Below are 20984 nucleotides of genomic sequence, written 5' to 3'. Positions count from 1 at the left end.
CAAAACTGTCTCTGTTGGGCTTTAGGAGCCCATCTCAACTGGCAGAAAAGGTTGGGGACCATGTGGGCCAGCCTGTCTAGGTCTTCATGCAGAGAGCAAAGCAGATCAAAGCAGCTCTATGACCCCTGGGGGAGCCTTGCAGCCTGTCCCAGGCCATCCTTGGTGGCACTTGCCAAAGTAAAGTGCAACAAAGGTCTTGGCATCTTGGTTCTCCAGCCTTGTCTTGCTGGCTCTGAGCATGCTGTTGAATAAATGGCAGTGTTGATAGTGTATTGTGGATGATGTCTTGGCTTAGGAAAGGCAGTAACTTGCTTTGGTCTCCACAGAGTCCTTCTGCTGGTGGTTCTGAACCTGAGCATCAGTCCCTAGGAGACCCTCCTGAGCCCTTGGAGAAAACACCTGAGGAAGGAAGGAAGCAGAGAGACTCAAAAGGGACAAACACTTCTCTCAGCAGTGTAAGTAAATGCCTGTTCGGTGACTTTTAATTAGGTTTTCATTAGTGCTGGTTTAATAGAAGCAAAGGAATTACTCTTCTCAGAGCTTGATTGGACAAATCACTGCAATTCTGTGGGGTTTGCCCTATTTTACTGCAGTGAAACACTAAGCTAGAGAAAGGAAAAGGATCTCTGCATGAATCAGTGTCAGAGCTTGGAAAAGGGTCTGGCTTTCCATCTTCTGCCCTGGTTATTAGTGATACCACGTTGTCACTTATCCCTCACCCTCTGCAGAGCTTGGCTGCGCCCCCATCACACCCAGAAGATGATCTACAAGGAAATCAGTCCGTGGAGCTTCAGGAGTCCTTGGAGGACAGGGTGGAAGGACAACCACAGCAGGACACCAGCCATGTAGGTCTTCCCCAGCAGTTCTGGGCATTAGACCACTGTGGAGATAAGTAATGGCCTGGGAGTGACTGGGATGCACATCTCTCACCCAGTGCTCTGGGGCTGCTCCTCCCACATCCCTGCAGGACACTACTACTTGGACGTGGGACCTGGGCTGGAAGCTCATGGCCAACCGTGTCCACTGAATACAGGCAGAGTCCTTGGCAAAGGTTTTGTGGGAAAAAGAAGGAAAATCTCTTCCTAATCCAAATCCGTCTGACCACAGCATCCATCCCATTATCTGGGCTTGGCTGACTGAATACTTGATGATTCTCAATACTATTTCAACTCAGATTTGTAATACTCCAGCAACAACACAGACCCCGGACAGTGAAGATATGTCCTGATAAGCTATTTCCTTTTCCTTTTCCTTCTTACTTTCCATAGGTATCTCAGAATAGTCCATAGACCCTAAGGCTTCCCTGCACAGTTATTTAGACCCTGGTATGCACCCTCCTGAGCCCAGCTGTGGAATACAGATTGACTCTTTTAAAGAAGAGGATTTTAGGGTCTAAGCAGGAATTTGGGACTTTCTCCTTTTTAAGGACTCACCAACAAGGGCAAATTGTCATGTAATGAGCCTTTGTGCATCACCTGAACCAAGGTGATGTCCCAGTTGAAACACGATGCAGAGTGATTCACTTTACCTCTTCCTTCAAGGTCTGCAGTGGTTTGTTGCTGCACTTTAGCTACAGGACAGCAGCAAAGTAGAGGGTTCTTCCATAAGCAGGAGTTAGAGCTGGTTTACAAGTGTATGTGTAAGAGAGATTATATCATTTTCAGCAAGGTTAGAGGGTGCATCCAAGCTGGTAGCAGCAGTTACCACAGCTCAGCTGATGGGCAGTAAGTTGTGGTATTCCTGCAGTGTGGTTGCCTGATCCCTAGCATCCAGCTTCCCTTTTGTTTTCCACCCTCCTTGGCATGGATTTTGTCCTGCCATGCTCCTCTGCCCTGTACCAGACCCAGCACCCTCCACTTTGAACATCGTTGTAACAAGTGCACAGACCCCAGCATTGAGTGACACCATCCCCAGTGATGGAGAGGGAAAATGCCTTCATCCGGTGCTGGTTTAACACCTTTGCACAACGATGTGCTGCTGTGTGATGCAGGGAATGCTCTTTTTGGGGATACTTGGAGACAGGATCCCAACAGCCTTAAGAAATGAACTGGAAAAGTCCCTTTGCTGTTTGCTTACAATTACAGCCACAGTTATGGATAGGAACAGCATTAATAAGTGTATAGGCATAGCAATGAGGGAGTAGCTCACAGTGGGGAGATGCTGTTGGAGGAGATCTCACTCTGGTTTAAGTCTGCTGAACCCTTGCTTCTGCTTCTATCACTTCCGTTGTCTCCGGCTGGTTCTGCATTAACACACCTTGGATCGCGGAGCTGGAATAAAGGATGTGGCAGCAGCCACGAGAGGGCTCCCAGCACAAACACACGTTCACACACCCCACATGTCTCTATGTGTGTGAGCTGTAGCTCTGGAGACCGTGGCCTGTGCCATGAGCATCCATCAGCTTTGTTTCTCCTCCTGGATGCACCATTTCCCTTGGCTGGGAATAGTTAAGCTGGAGAAAGACCTGGAAGAACAAATGGATGGAGCCTAAACCCCCTCATTTCTTATGGGATTGGGCTGAATGATGCTGAGGTGGCAGCTTTTTGCTGTCCTGCTCTTGAAAGCAGGTAGAGCTCAGTCCCTATGGACCTGCACCCACAGACCATGCATTTGGGGGTATCCCAAACCTGCTGCTCCATTTGAAACTGTGGACATCCAGCTGTGCTCGATGCCTTTTGGGAGCAGATTCCTAAAGGCTTCACATACATCCCTGTGTGGCGTTGTTTAATGAATCAGACTACCTCGCGCAGCATCTCCTTCCTCAATGAAATGGGAGCGATCCCTGTTTGTTGGATGTCTGGAAGCTAAGTGCATCTCTGTGCCCAGACACCATGGCCATTGGCACTGGGAAGGCAAAAGGACTGCGTGGCCCTGTCAAATGTGACATTTGGGCAGGAAGAACTGTCCTCATTCATCAGTATAAGTGGTTCATTTAATCCCTGCATCCCAAGGACCAAACCCAATCTCTGTGTTCTGTTTGAAATGCTTTTGTTATTAAATCCCCATGGGAAGTTCAGAGCAGAGCCCCAAAACTGATTTGTAGGTGGCTTTCCGGCTCATATATCACAAGAGACCCAAGACTGGCCATTTTTTAGCCCAATTCAGAGTGCCTGAGATGACTTGATTTCTGCATCAGAGGTTTTCACAGGGAGAACATATCGAATGTTAAAGAGCTTTTTAATCTTGTGGTGAAAGGCAGAGGAGAGCCAGAGGGAGGAAGCTGAAAACTTATAATTCAAATGGGAAATTAGAGCTCAAGTTGATTAACCCTGGGAGCAGGCTGGAGGGAGATGGGATGAGAAGGTGATTCCATGTCCATCAGTCCCTGAGTTATCAGGAGCAGAGCAAATGGGCTGGGAGAGGGAAAAGCTTTCACTTTGGGTTGACAGAGATGATCTGCTGCCCTTTTGGGGCTGCTGGTGAGCAGCCCTATGGATTAGTGGGTGCGATATCAGTGCTAACCCACAGTGATGCTACATCAAGGTGTTTGGCAGTAATTGGTGCAATCCTGAGCCCTGGTGTTATCAAACACCTTTCCCTGAATCCCAGCCCAGAGAGTTCCCTATCAAATGAAGAGCTATTGGAAAGACAGGCAGATAGCATCACCCTTCCTGCTCTTGTGTGTGATGCTCATAGCAGCCTTCCAGTATCTGAGGAGGGAATACAGGGATGCTGGAGAGGGACTCCTCCTCATCAGGGACTATAGCAATAGGACAAGGGGTGATGGGTTCAAACTGAAACAGGGGAAGTTCAAGCTGGAGATAAGGCAGAAGCTCTTCCCTGTGAGGGTGCTGAGGCGCTGGCACAGGGTGCCCAGAGAAGCTGTGGCTGCCCCATCCCTGGCAGTGTTCAAGGCCAGGTTGGACACAGGGGCTTGGAGCAAGCTGCTCTAGTGGAAGGTGTCCCTGCCTGTGGCAGGGGTTGGAACTGGAGGAGCTTTAAGCTCCCTTCCAATCCAAACCAGTCTGGGATTCTATGATCCCCATTTTGGTAAGGGTGTTTATAAAAGTGGAAGGGCTGCCACAAGTTTAAGGCACTTCATCCCCCCCAGTATGATGGGATCTGCACCCCAAGAGTGTTTTCCTCACTTGCAGTTGGTGTAAAATCTCTTTTATCCTCAGGAGGATGCAAAAGTATGGTCCAAAGGCATGGGAACAGCAGCAGCCCCTCTCTCCCTGCAGCTCCTGCATCCTCTCAGCTCATTTAGGCTCTTGGAGTGAACCCAGTGATGCGAAGGGAGCGGAACAGAGCCCGTTGTTTTCCTGTCAGCAGCAGCTGTAATCACAAATTTTACCTGTTAAAAGGTTCATGAGGCCCTGGAGAGAAGCAGCTGTAATAGCCCAAGAGCTTCATCTCCGAGGTGCAATTACTGCCTGGCAGGAGTTAATGGGGAAGCAAGCTCACTGATAGACAGAGGCAGGATGAGCCCCGGTACACGTGTCTGTGCGAGGAACGGTGACTGGTTACTCTTTCGATGGGTGAGCCGCTTCTTTGGTGTTCCAGGACCTTAACAGCCAACCCCTGCCTCCTCCGTCTGCCATGCAGTAAAGTTAGTTCATTTCCAGACTTAATTCACATAAATGCCCCTGGTTATCCTGGTTATCTCCATGTGGATAACCCCATAGTCACGATTTTCCTACCTGGTATCTGCTTGGCCTCTTCTTTTTCCCTTTTTCCTGTGTATTTTTTTGGCATGTTGTTTTATTCTCCTTTTATTACCATTTTTCTCTTCCCTGTTCTAATTTCATCTGTTCCTTTTCTCTTCCTCTCTTTTCCCTTCTTTTTCACACTATCACCCACCCTCAGTAAATCATTCCTTTAGAAAGCAGCAGCCTCCCTCCTTTTCTTAGAGGTGCCTCGTTGCTGGGACCTCCAAGCAGGAAACTGCTGAAATTGGAGAGGAATTGCAGTAGGAAGGCAAGTTATTACCCCCTGCAATTTCCCAGCACCCCAGTAAATGGCAGCTCTATGAGATGAAAGGCACACGGGTCACCTCAGTAAGGTCTCAGCAGCCCATTCTTGCTTCACCGCTGCCTTGTGATGCTGTTCAGCATGTCTGTGAGTTGAACGTGGACCCGTGATGAGAGAAGCAGCTTTTTAGAGCTAGAAGTTCTTTGCTATAAGTACAAAGAGTTGGTTTTTACAACATTTAAGAGTTAAGGATGAGCTATCATGAGAAATCCACGTGGTCTCGTCTGATGGGACCATCTGACCCATCTAAGTTACCTCGATGTAAGCACTGGAGATGTTCCTCTTGCTTGTCCCATTAGAAAACACACCCTTGATGGGCCCTCCCCTGAACAAGCTGTACCAGCACATCCCCATCCCTGACTTGGCTTTTATTCCTCCTTCTGTCACCCTCGCCATCTTTCAGTAAAGAATTTCCATTTTAATTGGACCAAAATACTATTTTTTTTAATCCTTTACGTATTTTGGTGACTCAGAAACTTCCTGGGTTCATTTGCCATTAGGTAAAACTTGCATCCAGCCGGTGAATATCCAGCAAAACAGGATATTTCACTATCATCCCTGAAAACCTGACAGCGTAATGTCCAGGGCTGCACCAACCAGCATTTCCTGGAAGCCCTTCACTTAGGATTTACTTTCCCTTAACTTTAATCATCTAAAAGCCTCAACACATACTTTTAGGTGAAATTAATTGAGATTAATCCTGCTCTTTGTTTCTGCAGCAAAAAAAAATGTGGGAATAGTGCTAAATAACTAGTGATTTTTCCTTCTCCTTCGTGTCCTTCTGGCAGGGTTGAGGTTTGGGTGCAAGGAGATGCCAAGCTTTCATTCATATATATATCTCTCATATGTATTTCATATGTCTATAATATATATTTCATTATGTATATATATATAAAGATCTATATCTATTATATATTAAGATGTTCACCAGAACCACACTGCAGTGCTCTCACTGTGTGGTTCAGGGAATCGCTGTGGTACACAGAGATATCCAGCAGTGAGGAATATCATCGTCTTTACAACAGCGAGTAGATAATTTACCGTTGCTAATATGAAGAAGAACAAACCATGCCAGTAACTATTTGTACAAGCTTTACTGTGTGTGCCTTACAAGTTTATCAGCCTAAATCGTGAGCACTGCAAATATCACCAAGTGGCAGGTTAACGTGTAGACATTAATGGGCATTAATAATGGGTTTATTCCAATCGGGTGTGTTAAGGTACAGTAAGTGTATAGCTGGTGTGTTACTCGGGCACAGCTGGGGCAGGGAGGCATCTGAAGTCCAAAGTTGCAATATTTTAGGTGGGTTTTATTTCTTTTAAATGGCAGAAAATGAATTGCTTTAATAATCACAGAATCACAGAACCCCAGACTGGTTTGGCTTCGAAGGGATCTTAAAGCTCATCCAGTTCCAGCCCCTGCCACAGGCAGGGACACCTTCCACTAGAGCAGCTTGCTCCAAGCCCCTGTGTCCAGCCTGGCCTTGAACACTGCCAGGGATGGGGCAGCCACAGCTTCTCTGGGCACCCTGTGCCAGCGCCTCAGCACCCTCACAGGGAAGAGCTTCTGCCTAAGAGCTCATCTCAGTCTCCCCTCTGGCAGGTTAAAGCCATTCCCCTTGGCCTGGCCCTACAGGCCCTTGTCCAAAGCCCCTCTCCAGCTTTCCTGCAGCCCCTTTAGGCACTGGAGCTGCTCTAAGGTCTCCCCTTCAGGAGCCTTCTCTTCTCCAGGCTGACCCAGCCCAGCTCTCTCAGCCTGGCTCCAGAGCAGAGCTGCTCCAGCCCTCGCAGCATCTCCGTGGCCTCCTCTGCACTCGCTCCAACAGCTCCACGTCCCTCTTGTGCTGCTGCCCCAGAGCTGAACACAGTGTTATGATCATTATTATTATTGTTGTTGTTATTACTACTGATACTATATAATATTAGGTGCTCAGAAGGATGCTTTTTCCCTTCCCACAGGAAGATGTGAATTCAGACGGTGGCTCTGTGCTCCCAGGGCATGTTAGAGCCAGGAGATCTGCTGAGCACAAGACACACAAGGTAAGCACCCCATTTCACTGCAGCAGCTTTGGACTTGCCTACGTGCCATCAGTGTGATCCAGGAGGAAGTGGTGACCTTCCCCTGTTGGTTCCATTACAGATTCATCCTCCTGGTGCCTCGGGTGCTCGGAAATCACTGCCTGGATCTGCGGTGAGTGAAGACCCCATGCAAGGGTGTCTTGTACGGACACAAGGGGAACACTGATTGTGCAAAGTGACAGTGAATGTAGAGGGTGGGGTGAAAAGTTAGTGATAGATATGAATAAATAAACCAAGAAAGAGCTGCTGCAGAAGCATCTTTCTTGCCAGAGCAGATTGTTCTCCCTGTATCTGGCAAGGGCCTTGGAAACAGAAGTGGGGAAAATCAAACTCAGACAATGAGGGAACGTAATAACCTGGTTCATGGGGAAGGCAGCATAAGTGAAGGGTGTTTTGTGTCCTGAGAGCTTAGATGATATCTGTATGTGGGTTTAAATGTGCAAAATATGTTCATAAATACATCCCTGATGTACCTGCATCATTACATTGTCAACTTATAACACAATATCCCAGGAAGGGGAAGTGCAGAGAGTTGATTTTCATATTTAAGAGTTGAGGATGAAGGATTCTGAACAGATTTCCCCTAAGTTTCAGTGAATTCCTTTAAAAGCAGTGAGTGGCCCCTCACCCTGCATTCCCAGGGGAATGGCAGCACTGAGCTAAGCTCGTCCACACCATCCATCATAGCTCTCCATGAAGGGACAGGGTTAAGGTCTATTGCCAAAAGCCTGGTTCTGAGGCATTTTTTGGCTCGTGATTTCATGGTTCATTTCATGGTTTCCTGGCAGCCCATCTGCAATGGGCAGCACCAACTCTTAGATGTCCCATCCATGCTGTAGCAGGTCAGAAGGAGCCTGGAAGCCACCCCATATCCAACCAGAAGCCTTTCAGTGGGGTTCTTGTGATCCCATGGCTTCCCTGTGAGACGCCTCCAGCCTCTCCACTTGCTGCCTAGCATCTTGCTGCTCAGAAGTGTCTTTTCCATGACTCAAGGGCAGAAAGTTTCGCCAGCTGCTCTCACACTTTCCTCCTTTCTTTTCCATTCAAGGCATACCTAGGGCCTCATCCGTCAAGGAGAATCAAGGTACAGCATCATGTCATACTCCTCTTATTGCAGCTGCGCACAGTGAGGATGCTGCTGGTCCTTTCTCCTGTCACACCACATCCCAACCCCATTCCATATGTGCATTTTGTCCTTACAGAAGGAGGGAACTGGCCCAGCAGATCCACCCTCCCGTGGCCAAAAGGTCAGTGCTTTTGCTTCACCTTTTAATGTTGATACCAAACAGCACCTGAAGGGAGGCAGGATAGTGATCATCTCCCAGAACAGATTCATCTGGTGGCCGAGGAATCACTGGTGCCAGTAGGTTCAAGAGGCAGTAATCAACAGTTTTGGGCACTGGCAATGAGCAGAAGTTCCCTGGGACACTGGCACAGGGTGCCCAGAGAAGCTGTGGCTGCCCCATCCCTGGCAGTGTTCAAGGCCAGGTTGGACACAGGGGCTTGGAGCAAGCTGCTCTAGTGGAAGGGGTCCCTGCCCGTGGCAGGGGTTGGAACTGGAGGAGCTTTAAGCTCCCTTCCAGCCCAAACCATTCCATGACTCCAGGCTTGAATTTTTCATAGATGATCCAAGCGTGGGGTTTGTGTTTTGGGGATCCTCAATAGTTTTGTCCTCTGTGGACTTCTCTGTCTCCCCCAGACTAATGGCATCCTTTAACATCTGCAGTACCCTGGGGCAGGGAGATCCTCAGCTTACCACTCATATCTGCAAAATGTATTTTCTCTTCCTGCATTTCCACTGCACAGGACAGAAGGGATGGGGTCAGGGACATCCCCAGTCTGGTTGGGGTTACAAGTGATGGAAATGAGGGGTTCCTCCACAGTTGTTTGCCAAAAGCTGATGCAGGAAAGAGGGCAGCACCCACCTGGTCTAAAGAGGGATCCTTGCGTCGATGCATGTTTGCAATTGAAAGAGTTGCCTGTTGTTTTCCAGGGAGAAATGGGAGCTCCAGGAGTCCAGGGAGACAAAGGAGAAAAGGTAGTGATAGTGTTTTCTCTGCCTGAACCTCTGAGACCAGGAGAAGGCTCTAGGTTTGGAAAAGGAGAAGCAGCTGGGGATGTGCTGGTGGAGATAACATTCAGGTGTATGGGAGACTGTGCCCATATAAATTAGGATTGTCACAGTTCCACCTTTATCCCTGAATCTGGCTGTGTGATTCTGTTCCTCCCCTTACACCAAATGGAAAAATCCAGGAGGTTTTCCTGATGCTCTTTTTCTGCTGGATCAATGAGCTAAACCAAGTGACAGGCAAAAGCCAGCCCTTGCACCAGGACAGGGATGGAAGAAGGGCCATACAAAACACTGTTTCATGGACACTTCTAGCAGCAAAGGCTTATAGGGACCTAATGGCAGATCTGGGGTGATGGGACCCAGATATTCAGGAGGAAGACAAGGCAGGTTGTTGTTGAAAAGCCCAGCCTGATGGGGAAGGGATACTTTGCATGGGCTACCCTTTAACCACCTCTGTAGTGGAGAATCCTGGGTACACAGGCATGAGGAGGGATGGAGGGAGCTGGAAAGTGGATGGTTTTTGTCTTGCAGGGGCAGCCTGGGGAGATGGGAGAACCTGGAGCAAAGGTGAGCTGTGGATCTGCATCAGCAGCTGGAGCAGGGCAGCGTTACCAGCTGAGGGGCCCAAATCCAGCAGTGGAGGTTGCCATAGGAAAGCCCATATTGATGGGGTCAATCCAGTTCTCCATCTCCTTCTCATGAGCAGTGTGCTCTGCGTGAGGGCATTTCACTCTTCCCTAGGCACACAGCTACTGCCTATCTCCCCCAGGGAAAAGAGGTGGAGACCAGAGGGTCCGGTTGTTCTGGCTGTGAGTCCAGAGGAGGCCGTGAGGATGAGCAGGGGCTGGAGCACCTCCTGTATGGAGACAGGCTGAGAACATTGGGGCTGTTGAGCCTGGAGAAGAGAAGCTGTGTGGAGACCTCAGAGCAGCTTCCAATGTCTGAAGGGGGCTACAAGGATGCTGGAGAGGGACTCTTCATTCGGGACTGGAGTGATGGGACAAGGGGTGATGGGTTCAAAGTGAAACAGGGGAAGTTCAGGTTGGAGATAAGGCAGAAGCTCTTCCCTGTGAGGGTGCTGAGGCGCTGGCACAGGGTGCCCAGAGAAGCTGTGGCTGCCCCATCCCTGGCAGTGTTCAAGGCCAGGTTGGACACAGGGGCTTGGAGCAAGCTGCTCTAGTGGAAGGTGTCCCTGCCCGTGGCAGGGGTTGGAGCTGGATGAACTTTAAGGTCCCTTCAACCCAAACCATTGAGTGATTCTATGAGCACAGCTGGAAACCTTAGTTCTTGCTCAGGGCTGCACTGAGGTGATACTTCACACGGCTCCTTGCACAACCTTGGTAACTCTCCCTTTATTTCATAGGGCACCAAAGGAGAAAGAGGTGAAAATGGTCAAAAGGTAAAGAACAACGCTGGTGCCACAGTGAGGGGGGTCTCTTACACTCTGGGAGCTTGTCTGCTCTTTTTGCCACCCTAACCTTTCTGCCTCAGGGGAAGGTGTTCAGGTAACTCCTGAGATGTGGGATTAGTGGCCAGCCACTCACTAGGGACCTGGTGTCTCACTGTTGACTAGGCAGGACTCAGATCACATAGACAGAGCACCTACCTCATAAATGAGTAATGTCAGAAGACAAGAGTCTCTTCCAGAGTCTTCTGATACCATCTCCAGTCATATAATAATTCATCCCTGCCCATGGCAGGGGGTTGGAACTGGATGAGCTTTAAGGTCCCTTCCAGCCCCAACCATTCTGTGATTCTATAATATTCCCACAACTCAATTCCTTCTTTTCTAGATGCTCTCAGGAGCTTTTTCTCTCCAGGTTGGATAAGACTTCACATCATCTAGAGCAGATGTGATGGTCAGTGAGGGCTCTGCGGAAACCCTCAATGTAGGATAAGCTATGAGGGGCTTCAGGGAGCAGCATGAAGCAACCTCTCATTCTTATGGGCCTACAGTCAAAGGGTGATCCTAATTTCTTCACAGGGAGAACCAGGAATTGGGTTCAGAGGTCCTGTTGGTCAGGCTGGGCCACCTGGACTTAAGGTAAGGCTTTCTTCTCTTCTATATAGGATCTCACTTGGGTTTTATCCGTGTCTTTCCCTTTGTAGTCCTTGCTTTCCACCACTGGATGTGGAGCATGGATCTGTCTGGGGCTACGAAGGTAAAGCACCAAAAGCAGTCCTAGCCTGGGATGGCAAACACCATCATATGTGTCTGGGACAGATTCAGTGCTCTGTGCCCTCCAAAGGGGCATTTCAAAGCAGGTGAGCTCCAGAGGATAAACATTATAGGATCATAGAGTGGTTTGAGTTGGAAGGGACATTTAAAGGTCATCCAGTTCCACCCCCCCCCCCTGCAGTGAGCAAGAACATCTTCAACTAGATGAGGCTGTGAAATAAGGCTGTGAAAAATCCAGGGAATTGCAGTCTCAGCAGATACGTGTTCCTGTGATCCCTTGGGATGCTGCAGGTCTGCAGGGCTTGAACTCACTGGAGAGCTCTGAAGGTCTGCAGGTAGGGGCTCTCTGCTTAGGAAGTCATGGTACAGCCCTTTCATAGAATCAATTAGGTTGGAAAAGACCTTTAAGATCATCAAGCCCAAGGACTCCAGCCCTAGGACCTCTCTTATGGACCAGTGATAGAGGGGTGTCCTGGTACGGGTGTTCTGTGTGTGGTCATGTGAATTCAAGGGGACACCCCTGGCTTTCTCCAGGACCTTTAGGGGGGCAGTTAATGCCACCTAAGACCCAAATTCTTTGTGATCCACTCAACAGGGTGAGCCAGGGGCCCCAGGAGCTCAAGGAGCTCAAGGCATCCAGGGCATTCGTGGCAACCCCAGCATCCCAGGGTCACAGGGAGACAGAGGGGCTCCAGGTCTGCCCGGGATGCCAGGACAGAAGGTAGGTGATGTGAGGTGAGGGGACAACGTGTGTTGTGTCAGCCACCCTATGGTGAGAACAATGATAACCTGACTGTGCTGGGTGTGCACTGTGGGTCAGGCTCCCACTTATCCAGGTCTCCTGTATATGCCTATATGTAGTCTGTATGTAGCCTATATGTAGTCAGGGAAGCAGGAGCAAAGCCTGGTTGCAGAAGGAGAGGTAACAACACTGATTAGACCAACTGATGTTGTTAGGGAATAAAGAGGATGAGATTTGGTGCAGAAGGATGTCCTTCAAGAGGGAAGGGAAGGGAAGGGAAGAAAAAGGAAAATTGAAGGGAAGGGAAAGGAAAGGAAAGGAAAGGAAAGGAAAGGAAAGGAGACTGGGAAGGAAAGGAAAGGAGACTGGGAAGGAAAGGAAAGGAGACTGGGAAGGAAAGGAAAGGAAAGGAAAGGAAAGGAAAGGAAAGGAAAGGAAAGGAAAGGAAAGGAAAGGAAAGGAAAGGAAAGGAAAGGAAAGGAAAGGAAAGGAAAGGAAAGGAAAGGAAAGGAAAGGAAAGGAAAGGAAAGGAAAGGAAAGGGGTGATGATAGCACAGGAGTTGTCAGCAAGGCATTTTGGGGTCTTTAGCCCCTGGAAACAAAGGAAGCAATGGGTAAGTCTTATTTCAGGGACATGGAGACTTAGGTGGAGGTGGGGTGGTAGACAGCAATTCAGGTCTCCATGTAGCTGGAGTCCCCTCTCCTCAACAATAAGAAGCCCATGCAATGAAGCTATTCCAGAACACCTGAGGGCACCAGCTCCTGCTCTCTGTGTGGATGGGGAAAGCAGAACCTTTCCCATCAGGGTGTTCTCCTTAAAGGGTTTTGTTTTCAAGGGGGAGCGTGGGAAGAGAGGCCGGAATGGACTTGCTGGACCCCCGGGACCATCAGGATCCCCAGGAAAGCAGGTGACTTCTGTACCTTGCCCCTGTGTCTTCTGAGCATCAGAGGGATGGCTGGTGGTGAAGTTGAGGCCCTGGGACTGGGCTGAGAGTGCATTCACCCTCTTGGGACACCAGGACAGGAGAGCATTGAGAATTGCGAAGCAAAGCCCTTTCTGTTTTGTTTCTCTTGCCCTACAGGGGATTCCTGGGACACCTGGACCCAAAGGCAACAAGGTCAGTGCCAGTCTGCCAGGGTGGAAATGGGAGAGCCCACTGCCCTCCCCTGGCTCCTTATCCCTGACCCCATCCAGCCACTTCATCCTTCTTTCTGCCTCGTGCCCTTCTTCCCAATGGTTGATGGAGCATCTTCCAGAGCAGCAAGTCAATGGAAGTGACTCTGTGACTTAAATCATGGCCAAACTAATCAGCAACCGTGCGATGTGGTGTCCTTTCTCCAAGTGAGACCTCTGGGCTTCTGTGTTCTGCAGGGAGAAGTTGGCTTTGGAGCAGCTGGACCAAGAGGACCTCATGGACTGCCTGGCCCTCAGGTAGGTCCCTCTATAAATGCTCCTGGCTTGGCTTCTTGCAGCCTACCCTCTTTTGGAGGCAGCTTTATAGCATCACTTCCACTCCCCCATCTTAGAAGATGCCTAAAGGGCTGATTTCAGACCCCTCAATTTTTCACCAGTCAGATTCGGAGGTGATGGACACTGGTCCACCAGGAGCTGGAACTGGCACAGACCAGAATCTGTCCATAGATTGCAATTAGCATCTCCTCCACACCCTCAATCACTGCAGGTCACACTGGCCAACTGCGTGGCCAAATGAATCCCACCCCTCTGACTGTGTTGGCTGTGCTCTCACTGGCTAGATGGGAGTGCTGAAGGCAATATCTACACCCCAATATCTGTGTGTTTTAATCCCAGTGACTTGTTGAGGAACCACCTTGGGTTTGTGTGCTTTGGGGATGCTACCTGGAAGCTTGTTCCTTCAGAAACCTGCCTCCAGCTTCTTTATCCTCATTCCCATCTTCCCTCCTGTTTTCCTGGCAGAAGGAAACCAGCTCCCATCACTGGGGCAGCAGCAGCATTCCCTTTTCCTCATGCTGCTGAGAAGTTCTGGTCTCCTTCTGGCAAAGCCCCTCTTGAGCTGTAATCAAAAGCCATGTTTCAAGTTGCTCCTTCTGTGGCTGTTGCACAAATAAACTCATTTTATGCTGCAATCCATTTAGACAAACTCCACATCTGCCAGAGGAAGTGTTCAATGAGGCCCCTGAGGCAAAACACTTACTGGGAATGTCACCAGCTGTGAAAGGTCTGGGGTGAAGCTTCATTACGTGGAGGAAATGGTGAAACGATGTTTCTGCTCTTCTGACTCCAGTGTAAATCTAAAGTGAATCACAGAATCTCAAACTGCATTGGTTTTGTATGAGATCTAAATGGGCCTCGTAGGACAGTGACAAAGTTCAGGCATCTTAAAGACATGTAAGTCTTGTAGCATTTACCTTGGGAGGTCATAAAAGGACTTTGTAGACCCACCAGCACAACTATACCTCGTAGCAAGGTTTATAAGGAGCTAACAGGACACTTAAAGGGAGGCTCAGGACAAGGTCTGGCATCTGGAAACCACATCTGGGTGTGAAGAAGAGCCTCACGTTGGTCTCTAAAGGTACTATTGCTGTTGAGCAGTTGACTGGTGGCCTCTTCTTTCTGAAAGTCAATGGAATGAGTTTCCAGGCTGCCTTATTCATTGTGTGAGTCCTGCTGGGATCGTGTTCAACAGGGAGATATCAATGTGCAGAAACGCTACTGAGCTCTCTAATAGCGGGGGATAAGCCTCTGTATCCCAGAGGCATCTCACAGCTCTGTCCCTTGCCTTTGTCAGATGTAAGTACAACTGGGGAGGGACAGACCAGGTCATCCAGCTTCAAACAGCTTCTGAGCTGGTCCTACCAGGGCCTCTCTATACCAACAGAAGGAAGAGACACCTTTTTGGAGTGATTTATGTGATGCCAAATCAGATGCAGATTATCTCACAAATGCCTGTTTCTCTCAGGGGCTGAGGAGAAGCTGAAGCTTGAAGCTTCAACCTGACCCAAGCATTATTCTCTAAACACTGCAGTGCCTACCTGCAGTGACATGTGGCTGTTCTCAAGCCCTTTAGGCTCTTTGATCCAGATCCGTAGGAGCATTATGGCTCCTAATCCTGATGGAGATACAAGTGAAGAGATTGGACAGCTCCTTTGAGGATCTCAGCTTCTGCTTAATTCCTGTTGTCCCCAGTGGGATGGCTTGCAGAGTTGAGACTGTGTGTTGCATTTCTTTTTGCTGATGTCCATCACTACCCTTCTCCATCCTAACAGGGTGATGAAGGCATTGTGGGAATCCGCGGTCCTCCTGGCATAATGGTGAGTGGTAAAATAGAATAAAGGGGGGATTTCTGGTGTCCTCAACGTAAGAAGGACATGGAGCTGTTGGAGCAGGTCCATAGGAGGCCAGGAGGATGATCAGGAGCTGGAGCACCTCCTGTATGGAGACAGGCTGAGAACATTGGGGCTGTTGAGCCTGGAGAAGAGAAGCTGCGTGGAGACCTCAGAGCAGCTTCCAGTGTCTGAAGGGGGCTACAAGGATGCTGGAGAGAGACTCTTCATCAGGGACTGGAGTGATAGGACAAGGGGTGATGGGTTCAAACTGAAACAGGGAAGTTTAGATTGGATCTTAGGCAGAAGCTCTTCCCTGTGAGGGTGCTGAGGCACTGGCACAGGGTGCCCAGAGAAGCTGTGGCTGCCCCATCCCTGGCAGTGTTCAAGGCCAGGTTGGAGACAGGGGCTTGGAGCAAGCTGCTCTAGTGGAAGGTGTCCCTGCCCGTGGCAGGGATTGGAAGTGGATGAGCTTTAAGGTCCTTTCCAACCCAAACCACTCCATGACTCCATGATTCTATGATTTTGCAAGCCACATACTGTGATTTTCATGCCCTTAACGTTAACAGAGGCAGCTTCCAGCTCTCAGACACCGTAAGGGAAGGGTTGCTCCCAGAGGGCTCTTCCAGGTGGAGGTGATGGGGATCCCCAGATGAGAATCAGCCCTTCAGGGATGAGATCCTGGGGTGAAACCTGGTACTGGAACCACCCTTGGTCTTGTGAAGAATTTCCTAAAGGCCCATCCTGTTCATAATAACAGATTCACTCCAATAGAGAAAACAGCCTAAGGAGGGTAGAGGCTCCTGTGCTGATCCTACCAGTAGCTTCTCCATGGTGGGGCCCATCCTCGGCGCAGCTCTGCCTTTGAGTGTTGTCTGCTCTTTCCTAACACCTTCCCCATGCTAGCATTTATCTTCACATGTTGTTTTATGTTCCTGCAGGGTCTGAAAGGCTTCCCGGGTCCAAAAGGCGAAAGAGTAAGTAACAGTCATCTTATCTACACAGTGCCTTGGAGGAAGGCACCATTGTGGGAGCCTTTATCTGCAGCAGCACACATTGATGATGCCCCTGTTAAACCAGTGGGGATAATCCAGGCATTTTATGGAGTGGACTGGGAGGGGACCTCAATCAGTGTGTAGAGACATTAGCAACCTCCTATAATGGCTGGGCTGAAATGAGATACATGCTGTCTTTATGCATGCCTAGGTAGTTTTGGATGGAAATTTGGGATTTGGGGCAGAAGGTGACCCCAGGTATAATCTGGTCAATCCCAAAATGTAAAGGCTTAGGGGAAGAGGGCTAGAGAGGACAAGAAGTGCCCAACAGGCAGCGCATAACCTTTCATTCTCACCGATGAGCGGGAGTCTCCTTGGTCTCCTGCTGCATCCCACTTGCAACCCATGGAAAGTGCAGTACTGAGAACTGCATCCCAAATGTAAGGGATTGTAAAAAACTTCCAGGAACAGCTCCTATTCCATGCACTTATGGTAAAGCTTGCCAGATTTGAGGTTGAAATGTGGGAAATCCTGTATTATATAGGATGCCATCCCACCCTAGATGCAGTGCATGAACATGCCTGCAGCATGGAAGTGCTACATCCCATTGGGAGGTTGAAATCCAGCAACAGCTCCACATTGGGGCTGTGTTGAGCGTAAAGTCAGGCAAATCACTTCAGTTTTCTGGGTCTTTATTTGTTGCCAATGCAACAAATTCTAGTTGTATGGATGTGGAGTGCCCAGAGGAGCTGTCTTCCAGCATAGATAGAGCTTAGTGGCTTGGAGTGTGAATCAGTGGACTGAGCAACACAAGAAGAGTTGTGTTAAGGCATAAAGGTGTGGTAAAGGGAATCACTCACTGTCTTCTTTTCTTTCCTGGGTGCAGGGTGATCGGGGACTTCTGGGACCCAAGGGAGAAAGAGTAAGAGCATTCCAGGTTGTGACTTTCTGGGACAGATGGGGTAAAAGGTTTTTATTCAGGATTTTATAGTTACCGGCGATCAGGTGGACAGTGAGCAGTTATTTTAATGAGTCAGACATCATAGAAGGTAAAGATGTAAATAGTAAATAATATTTATATCTGCTTTCAAATATCATAGAATCATGGAACGGTTTGCGTTGGAAGGGACCTTAAAGCTCCTCCAGTTCCAACCCCCTGCCACAGGCAGGGACACCTTCCACTAGAGCAGCTTGCTCCGAGCCCCTGTGTCCAACCTGGCCTTGAGCACTGCCAGGGATGGATATCTGAGGTCTTAATGGTTTTATAAGTATTCATATCATTACATACATACATACATACAAGTGCAGAGCACTGAGCAAGGTTCCCAGATGATGGGGTGCAAATGCCCTTCATTGAAGAGGACTTTCTACTTATTTCTACTGATTTTCGCTTTCGATCCATGGAGCTTGGAGCTGTGTGCAGTACCATCCATGTGCCTGGATCAAGGTGTCATTGCCAGTGATACCCTCAGGATTTGAGGCTCAGGGACTCGTGTTCTTCTGTGTGCCCCTTCTCAGGCATCTGGCCAGCTCTAGTGTGAAGATGATTTTCCTTCTATTAGGATTTTCCCTTGTTGCAACTTGTCCTTTCACTGTGTGCCCCCAAGAAGAGCCTGGAGAAGAGAAGCTCTGTGGAGACCTCAGAGCAGTTTCCAGTGTCTGAAGGGGGCTACAAGGATACTGAAGAGGGACTCTTCATCAGGGACTGCAGTGACAGGACAAGGGGTGATGGGTTCAAACTGAAACAGGGAAGTTTGGATTGGGTCTTAGGCAGGAGCTCTTCCCTGTGAGGGCGCTGAGGCGCTGGCACAGGGTGCCCAGAGAAGCTGTGGCTGCCCCATCCCTGGCAGTGTTCAAGGCCAGGTTGGACACAGGGGCTTGGAGCAAGCTGCTCTAGTGGAAGGTGTCCCTGCCCGTGGCAGGGGTTGGAGCTGGATGAGCTTTAAGGTCCTTTCCAACACAAACCATTGCATGATTCTATGTTCCATCCTCTCTACATTGTACACCCATGTAGGTAGCAGAAGACAACACATAGATGCCCCACTCCTTTTCAAGTCTCCACCAGTTTCAACCCGCTTCATTAATCCCATCCTTGCACTGAACGCTCTGGATTGAGCTTGAGTTTTGATGGGATCCTACAAAAAAAACAGGAAAAAAATAAAGTAATTTTGGCCGCTATTTGCTGGGACACAAAAAGGTTTCCTGTGAATTAATGGAGAAAGAAAATTGCCACTGATTCTGGTATAAGCAGCTCACCCAAAGCATCCAGCGATCTTAAACAGCCTGAGCTGGCTCATAGCAGGTAATGTGGAAATAACTCCCCGAGCACTTCTGGATAATGCGGAGAAACCGCTGAACTCCTGCCCAGTGTTTTGTGAACTTCCTTCCTGGCTGCAATGCCTTGTTAGAAAATGAGGTTTAGAAACCCTACATGACGATTCTGCCTTTGAGTCATGCTGTATGAAATGATTAAGGCCCATTTGTCTCCGAGGAAGTTACTTGCAAACGGGGACTTGCTCTAGAGATGAATCAATTCTTAATCTGCTTCATGAAGATGCCCCAAAACACTTTGCAAGCTGCAGGAATGTTTAATGCAGTTTTCAAAGAATGGTTAATAAAAGATAAGGTGGAGTACAAGATAGAATAGAAAAGGGGGGGGGGGGATAACTGGCTTGGGTTTGTTCACATGATTGCAGCTTAACTTTCTTTCTGCTTCTCCCTTGATGAATACAGGAGTAACTGTGAAATCCAGGCCCTGTGCTGTGTACTGGGTTAAGCTACAGGGTCTTTATTCTCCTTTTTGTTCTCCAAATTCATTGAACCCATTCCTGTGTCCTGAAAGACCCTCCTGAACAGGGAGACAGGAGGGTATATTAAGCCAGAATTTAGTCAGGATCCTATGGTGATGGTTGGATAAACTGCAAGAGATTGTCTAAGTCTGGGGAATATTGGTTGTTTTGTGGTTGTTAAGACACCAGCAGCAAGGCACTGTCACCCTGAATGGGGATGTTTGCAACACTGAAGAGAGCCGGTGTGAAGGGAGCCAAATGGGCTACAGTTGCCCATCAGAAGGTGGCTTCAGCCCTTTTCCCTCTGTGCTATAGACAGCATCACCACTTTGGAGACACAACCATTTCTTGCATAGGAGTAGCCTTGTCTTCACTCTCTGAGGAGCAAAATGTCCCTCCTCAGCTGCTGGGCTGATAAATAGACTTGGCAATGATGTGTCCATGGGGTTACTGTGTGCCTGTAGCTACTGGATGACAGTTTGGGGGTCTGACCCTCCAAAACGTACCTCTGAGGAGTACCCTAAGTGCCAGTCCTGTTCCTTAGCTCCAGCTACATATCTATAAATGAGGACACCATGAGCAGACCCCCTCACCATCCTGCCTATGGCCAGCTCCCACACCTGGGAGGCGATGACATCCTGAGTGACCCACAGTGACAACAAAGCCAAGCCACCATGTCAGATACAAATCAATCCACCACTGACAGCCTCAGATCAGGAACTGGACCTCAGGGTCATGCCATGCACAGCTCCATTTCCAGCCATGACATTTAGACTGAGGTAATGCCACCGGACCCCAACAGTTTTTGGAGCAAGAGGTCACTGTCAAACCTCACTGTCAAACCTTGTTTTCTGTGCACATTCATCATCCAGCTTTTAGTTAAGGACAGCTGTGGAGCACACGTGCCTTTCCCAGCATAGGGACCATAGTTTAGGAAGTGCTCACCCATTCCAGATGTGTTAATGACCATTTTGCCCATCATAGCAAAGGCAGTTCTATCTAGTGGGACCCATGAGTTGATGCATCACCGGGTGTCCACATCTCCCTGTGTCTCCTTTCTCTAGGGTGAGCCCATGACTATTTTTGGACCCCAGGGCTATAAAGGCAGTAAAGGAGATCCTGTAAGTTTGACTTTTCTTGACTATTTAAGTTGTACTTTCCCCACTGTTGGCATCAGCATCAAGCACAGCTTCAGATAAGCACTGAGAAGTAGAACTTGAGTGCTGCTTCTAACACAGATTAATCCCTGTCTTACCTTTCAGGGGGAACAGGGCCTGCCAGGTTTTGATGGAGACAAAGGAGAGAAGGGAGAGGATGGGCCTGTAGGAGAAAAGGTATGAACCTCCCAATGCAACTGAGAGACACAGCAAAAGGTCACTGGTGGTGGGATAGCTCTGCATCCTCCCTTCCCTCGTGCCTGCTGGAAAACACAGTGCAAGGGCACACTCACAATCCCTTACCAAAGAAAGGGAGAGGAGGATGCTGGGCTGGAGCTTGGGAATGTGATACACATCCGGTTTAACAAGTGATAAGTTTTGGGACCACATCTGCAGTACAGATGTGGTGACCATTCAGTTACTGCAGCACTGTAAGAGCCCACATCTCCTTCTCCCTCCACAAGTTGGCTATGCTGCTTCAAACCCTGCAGCTCTGGTGGCATTAAGGCTTGGTTGGCTCCTCTCTTCCTCTTCTTCGCACAGAGCTGTCCCATGGGTGGTGGCAGAGCAGGTTGCCGCTCCTCCATCTGCTTTTGCTCTTTGAGGTCTCAACCCATCACCATGATGCTGGGAGGAATCACGTAACTCTCCCACTCTCAGACTGAGTCACGGATTAAATCTCCATGTACTAATCATAC

General features: G+C 49.0%; 1 protein-coding gene across 1 annotated transcript in view; it reads left to right on the top strand.

The window, feature by feature from the left end:
- The window catches only part of LOC133276786 (collagen alpha-1(VII) chain-like), a 121908-nt gene that overhangs the window by 62088 nt on the left and 38836 nt on the right, over positions 1-20984 (top strand). Inside the window, exons 51-68 of the mRNA XM_061467946.1 lie at positions 327-455; positions 729-845; positions 6931-7011; positions 7112-7162; positions 8253-8297; positions 9044-9088; positions 9653-9688; positions 10485-10520; positions 11106-11165; positions 11896-12021; positions 12864-12950; positions 13125-13160; positions 13415-13474; positions 15289-15333; positions 16287-16322; positions 17227-17262; positions 20194-20250; positions 20392-20463. Of these exons, the coding sequence (XP_061323930.1) occupies positions 327-455; positions 729-845; positions 6931-7011; positions 7112-7162; positions 8253-8297; positions 9044-9088; positions 9653-9688; positions 10485-10520; positions 11106-11165; positions 11896-12021; positions 12864-12950; positions 13125-13160; positions 13415-13474; positions 15289-15333; positions 16287-16322; positions 17227-17262; positions 20194-20250; positions 20392-20463 (1155 nt within the window). The remainder of the gene's footprint in view (positions 1-326; positions 456-728; positions 846-6930; positions 7012-7111; positions 7163-8252; positions 8298-9043; positions 9089-9652; positions 9689-10484; positions 10521-11105; positions 11166-11895; positions 12022-12863; positions 12951-13124; positions 13161-13414; positions 13475-15288; positions 15334-16286; positions 16323-17226; positions 17263-20193; positions 20251-20391; positions 20464-20984) is intronic.

This window comes from Pezoporus flaviventris, unplaced genomic scaffold (genome assembly GCF_033815535.1).
Source record: "Pezoporus flaviventris isolate CSIRO_AGI_PZ_B2104156 unplaced genomic scaffold, CSIRO_AGI_Pfla_v1 ptg000046l, whole genome shotgun sequence".
Taxonomy (NCBI): Eukaryota; Metazoa; Chordata; class Aves; order Psittaciformes; family Psittacidae; genus Pezoporus; species Pezoporus flaviventris.
The sequence above is the reverse complement of the archived record's forward strand: the minus strand, read 5'-3'. Positions and strand labels throughout refer to the sequence as shown.